The following is a 5763-nucleotide window of genomic DNA, read 5'->3' on the forward strand; positions in this document are numbered from 1 at the left end:
GTTTTAGGTGTAAGGAAAAAGCAAAGGATAGAAGCATATTTGAGAAAGAAAATATATTTTTACAAACATTATCAATGAGGGAACTAGACGTTCTTTTTTCTTATTCTCATGTTATCACTTTATGTGGGAAACAATTTTCAAAAGTTATGCTCGTTTTACACTCGATTTTTTGTTGAACAATAAGTATGATTGCTTTTTTTTAGTTAATAATAAGACACTAGAACTACGTGGATTAATTCTTTTCGTAACAACCATAACGCCGAAAGGTATAAATTGGGAATCCGAAGATTGACATATGAGAAGCTAGAAAGGTTGCAGAACACTCTTGAAATGATATTCCAATCTTTACAATGCTTCAATGGCAGGGGTTCTCTAAACCCCTTTCATTTAAACCTCACCATCCCCCTTTGGCCTCCAGTTAGCCAAAACTGCAAACCTTGCTGACGACCCAAATACAGACAGGGATGGCTGTTCCTCGAGTAAACAAGAAATTGCTTCAAGAGCTTGAATCAATGGGATTTCCCACAGCTCGGGCAACTCGGGCTCTTCATTATTCAGGTGGGTTTTTCTCATTGTTTGGGTGTTTAGTCTACATTTTCATTTCTAGCTTTTATAGTCTTGAATTAAAGGGTAATTGTATCATTGTATGCCTGTCAAAATGGGGTTTATTTGCAATTCATGTACTTTTATTAGCTATTTAATAAATTTGTTTCGTAGTTTTCTTCTTCCAGATTCAACCCTGTAGTTAGGCAATTACGGTTCTTTTGTGTTGTTTTACCAGGTACTGCTAGCTTAGAGGCTTGTATAGACTGGATCGTTGATCACGAGAATGACCCGGACATTGATCAGATGCCCTTGGTATGATATGATTCCTTTCTTGATTGGTTGTGTTTGGTTCTTACATTGCTTGTGGATTCCATTGTACCAGACAAATCTTTCCGGTAGCTGGTTTGGCCAGTTTTTACATCACGAGTTAGATAACGTGAATAAAGGTGCAACAGAAAAGGAAATTTAGTTGTAAAAATGATCAATTTCGGTAGGGCATTAAAATCATTTTGTCTGCACATACTGTCACAGGATTTACTTTGGCTCAACTGTTCGTCTGCTCACAGGTAACAGTAGACATTGATATTGAATCTCCAGAGCCATTCCATATCACCGAGGCAATGAAAATAAAAGCACAAGAGTTAAGGTTACTTTCTCATTGTCTGTGGGTTTGTAGTTACACCACACACACACACATAGATATACAAGTTTTCTCTGTGTTATATGCAATTGCCGGTCAGATATATTAACTCTTAGTCCACCAAGATTTCATTTCTATAAATGGTTCTATATTTGAAGCCTTCTAGCTCGAGGCATCTATATATTTACATGCCATTCCATTTTGTTGTTATTCTGTTGCATCTTTTCAGGGATCAAACACGCAAGAAGAGTAAAGAAGAAGAAAAGAAACTGGAATTACAAATGGAACGAGAAAGAGAGAAGGTGTTGTGCATTTATCTTTAAAATTTCTCTCTTTGTTGCTTGATGGCAAGTAATATGATTGAATGATAAACTGGCCATACACTTTCTTCAGTCTGGAAGAGTTATGGCTACTTGTTTTAATGTTTTGGTTTGACTGAAGTTGCAGTTGGAATTGTGTTTACTTATTTGTTTAGACATGCTAGTTTACATCGCTTCGTTTCTACTTTATTCTTGAGCTGTTATTTTAGGGTTTAAACTGTTTTTGTTTCAGGAGAGGATTCGATCTGGTAAGGAACTCATGGAAGCAAAGCAAATCTTAGAAGACAATGAAAGAAAACGGTCTGTTAATTCAGTTATTGTTGGAGAATTCCATCTGAATTATTTTGTTTTAGCCCGTTTGTATTTGAGAACTTTAACTTCTCAGTCAAATAATTACTTTATTGTCTCAGTAATATAGTGTTTCGGAATTCTGAGAAAGAGGAAGAGAAACGAGCAAGAGAGAGAATTCGCTGGAAACTAGAACAAGATAAGGTGCTTTGCAACATGCTTTCATTTTTTGCTTTTAATAATATGCTTTCAGAGTACAGCTTCGATCATTTCCTTAGTTCTGGAGTACTTCCTCCCTAGCCATTAGATCCTAATATATTATTCCTAGTACCAAAAGGATACAATTTTCAGGATAGAATTTACTACAGCAGCAATAATTACTGTTACTGTGATATTGGGATTTTGGCTGTACTGATCGACTTTGATCGTTATTTTCCATTCAATGATCTTGATTTTTCCCTAACTGCGTCTCTATAGTGTTGAATTTACTGCAACATTTGTATGCATACCATTACAGTTAGAAAGAAGAGTTAAGCTTGGATTGCCACCAGGACACACAGCATCTGCGAAACTTTCTATACCTGTGAGGGGGGAAATCCAGGTTTAATTTCTTTTTCATGTCTATATATTTAAAGGCTCATCTATCTCATTATTTTTTAAAATAAATAAATAAATAAAAGAGAGGTTTTTTCTTGGAATTAATATAAAATATCATTGATGTTCACTTCCTACTACTTACTGGCAGAAATCATTGCCTGTCCAATCTGTTGCAAAGTCAGAACATATAAGAGAGCGTTTAAGGTCTCTGAGGCGCAACCACAAGGTGAATAAAGGTCTTTTCTCTCTGTTATTAAATATATGTTTCTGGTAATGGAACAAGAACCTGGGAATTTTCAGTATTGTCAAAGGTGCTCATACTGGCTTGTTACAAGATTATAAGAAATTAATCTTCCCTCGACTATATGGCATGTAACTGAGATTGAGTAATAAAGTAATTGTCATCATATAGCATGGTTTGAGGGAATAACTTCGAGGAGATCTTTATCTCGTTTTACAGCTACGTCCAATAGGATTATTAGTGTCTGGACATTGAAAAATTCAAAATTGGCCAAGTAGTCTAGAATACTGTGAGCTTATTAAAAAAAAAAAAAAACAAGAAAAATGTATGAAAGTTTTACTTTCAGTATGCAGGTTTTCCTATCTTTTGATTATGTTTGGGTGGATTTAGGATGATGATGCTAGAGTACGACGAGCCTTCCAAACTCTGCTGATTTATGTTGGAAATGTTGCAAAGAATCCCGATCAAGAAAAATTCCGGAAGATTAGACTCGGTAATCCGTCATTCTTGGTAAGATGCTGTCTTGACTTATCTCTTCTTCTTTTTCCCGAGTGAGTGAGTGATTCTGTAGTGTAGGGTATTGGCACATTCAGTATGGTCATGCTGGAATTGCTGTCTGTCAGAAGACTTAGAATACTGATAATAAGGTGAGGTTGTGACAATTGTTTTCGGGTATATACATACGTGACCAATATAATGCAATATATTATAATTGCAAAATAGAAAGAAAAAAGTGTATAATGAATTCAACTAACAGCTGTTATATCTTCCCTAAATTTGTTTTTCGTGAATATATAAAATTGATGTTGTAATTCTCGAACAGGATAGAGTTGGAAGTTTGATTGGAGGAATAGAGTTTCTTGAGCTCTGTGGGTTTGAGAGAACTGAAGCAGGAGAGTTCTTGTATCTTCCTCGTGATAAGGTTGACATGGCCACATTATACTCCGCTGCTTCTGAACTGAAGTCTGCATTGACAAACCCTTTCTTTGGCCTTCTGTCTAGAGATGTGTAATATCAGGTTCAGTTTATTTAAATCTTAAACTTAGAAGGGAAACTGGTTTTATTATGCAGTATCAATGAACTATGCTCTACAGATTTCATGTTAAAATCTTCCAGTGAGTGTCTTGCCTTCCTGTAAGAATTTTACTCTGGAAAAGTAAGAGCTTGGAGATGAATCCCTGTATACTTCTGTATACTTCTTTAAAGGCCGCCCTGCATCCCTTTATTAGCATGACTGCATGAGAGATACAAATCCATCTTAAAGTATGCGTAGGAGTTGCCATTACTGCATAGTGAGCCTATTAAAGACTTGAATAAAAAGGCTATTAAAGAATTTTTTGGAGAGTTATTAATAAATACTTTTCCTTAAGATTTACAGAGTAAATGTTCTGATTGTATCTAAATCTCATCCAACAAACAGCTTGAGTACTAGTTGGAGATCGCAAAATTTATCTGTGGATTTTGGAGGTTGCAAACTTCTCTGTTTTGTTACAACTTATAAGTACATGTTTTCTTTGGAGTTTCTGTAAGTGGCGCAACAGTCTTGGAATTTGGAGTATCATCGGAGGGATACTTTATTGCTAGCTAGGAAATTATTGAAAACTGCATAAATCTTATGCTAACAAAGTCCTAATTTACTGATTCATGTATATATTCAAGTGTATCTCACTACCTTGCCCTACATATAATATTCATCCATCACCAACTTGCAGAACAGCTCCACTTGATCATCAGGCAGTTCCAGGCAGATACTAAAGCCTGGTTTGCCTGGTGGTTCTGGCACCATAACAAACCCTGGTTCGAGTAGAACCGATGTTGAGCACTGAACTTTTCCCCTTGAGAATTCATCTTCCTTGAGTCCCAGTTTCCACCATGACACGATAGTTTCTCTATGTTCTCCACGAGGCACTGCTCTGTTCACCTATAATCAGTCTATCCCCGACCTCACATATTCATCATCCAATCTCTCAAACCCTTCCCTGACCTTCCGCACAAGCCAAGAGTCCTCTTTCTCCTTCAGCTCCTTCACTGTTGCCTGTGCAAATGCAGGCACTATTGCATTTCCAGCAAATCCAGACGAGGCTTGAGGCAATACTCTTTTCCAAGCATCAACTGGAATCTCGACTGGCATATCCACTGCGATGCTCTTTGCCTTCCATATCTTTTCTGCAACAACATGGAAGCTACTGCAGCTCTTCAACTGCCCCATCTTTAAGGGCTTTCTCCTTTAAGCTGGCAATTTTCTGTTGGGAGTTGGTACAAATAGGTGAGGTGGTTTTATGACTTTTATCTGTTGTGCATAACTTCATGTTGGGGCCACTCATACGCGGCGAACAGTGAAGTTAGTTGTGTCAGTGGCTTTTGAGTACTCGATATGTGGGTAACTGATCTTTGGAGGGTTACGAGCTTTAAACACTGTCCAATCTGCATTAGGGGAAATTACTAGCATATCACATAAGAGTTAAAGCAGCCAAATTCGCCTCAAGGTCCCGGACTCCCACCCCATCCATTACAGAGAGATTGTCCTTAGAGGCAAACACTAGGCTTCCACATCCAAATTGAGTCAACTGTCACACCAGAAGGCCTTTACTTAGTCAAAAGATAGCCATCATATATCAATTTTCGAATAGTGAACCGATAAACACAACAAGTGCATACCGGTATAGACAGGAGGGGGCTTGTCTTTGGTCTCCATTTCTTCATCCTCATCTTGCAAGAAAGCAACAACTTCTTGTACTTCTTCTTGGGTATCATAAGCTCATCAAGTCAGTCAACTTGGTTTCGGTCCTTGGCTGCAACTATACCAGAATACCAGCAGCATTGCATGTCAATTTCAAATCGCAGGCTATCTTCCAAACTTGGCAAAAGGCGGCCAGCCCAAAAGTCATATCCCAATAGCAGGGGACCTAGTGCACGTTATAAGCTTTGGTAAGCCTCGGAGAAGCTCATCCCAATGCTTGGAGGATCAAAAAACGACACAGATTGTTGGTACACAATAAGGGGCAAGTCGATATTTGATAAGAAAATTCTCCGGCGCTGTGTTGGCTTGTCTGCTACAATCACATCTTTCTCAACTAGCTCCAGATTCTCCATTGTATCTGATCTGTGCGAGCTTTCTTAGTCGAACAAAG

General features: G+C 37.8%; 1 protein-coding gene across 3 annotated transcripts; it reads left to right on the plus strand.

Annotated features, from left to right (window-relative positions):
* Positions 1 to 282: 282 nt before the first annotated feature.
* LOC112173738 (UBX domain-containing protein 1) lies at positions 283 to 4535 on the plus strand. 3 transcript variants are annotated; one of them, XM_040507538.1, is made up of 10 exons: positions 283 to 558; positions 782 to 858; positions 1113 to 1192; positions 1416 to 1488; positions 1739 to 1806; positions 1917 to 1998; positions 2312 to 2395; positions 2540 to 2617; positions 3023 to 3142; positions 3461 to 3648. In XM_040507538.1, exons 1-10 carry the CDS (start codon positions 465 to 467, stop codon positions 3494 to 3496), a joined length of 792 nt encoding a protein of 263 aa, XP_040363472.1. In that variant the 5' UTR covers positions 283 to 464; the 3' UTR covers positions 3497 to 3648. The 3 variants fall into 3 exon arrangements, with proteins under 3 accessions (XP_040363472.1, XP_024167189.1, XP_024167187.1); XM_024311421.2 differs by lacking the exon at positions 1113 to 1192 and adding an exon at positions 1078 to 1112 and having other exon boundaries at positions 285 to 558; positions 3456 to 4535; XM_024311419.2 differs by having other exon boundaries at positions 285 to 558; positions 3456 to 4535.
* Positions 4536 to 5763: the final 1228 nt, after the last annotated feature.

Source organism: Rosa chinensis, chromosome 6, assembly GCF_002994745.2.
Source record: "Rosa chinensis cultivar Old Blush chromosome 6, RchiOBHm-V2, whole genome shotgun sequence".
Taxonomy (NCBI): Eukaryota; Viridiplantae; Streptophyta; class Magnoliopsida; order Rosales; family Rosaceae; genus Rosa; species Rosa chinensis.

What these genes read in the sequence shown, in the direction of transcription:
- LOC112173738 (XM_024311419.2), top strand. Translation starts at nt 465, where the DNA reads ATGGCTGTTCCTCGAGTAAACAAGAAATTGCTTCAAGAGCTTGAATCA. An exon ending in ACATTGATCAGATGCCCTTG is followed by an intron (nt 859 to 1,112) that starts GTATGATATGAT and finishes GTCTGCTCACAG; the next exon opens with GTAACAGTAGACATTGATAT. An exon ending in GGAAACTAGAACAAGATAAG is followed by an intron (nt 1,999 to 2,311) that starts GTGCTTTGCAAC and finishes ATACCATTACAG; the next exon opens with TTAGAAAGAAGAGTTAAGCT.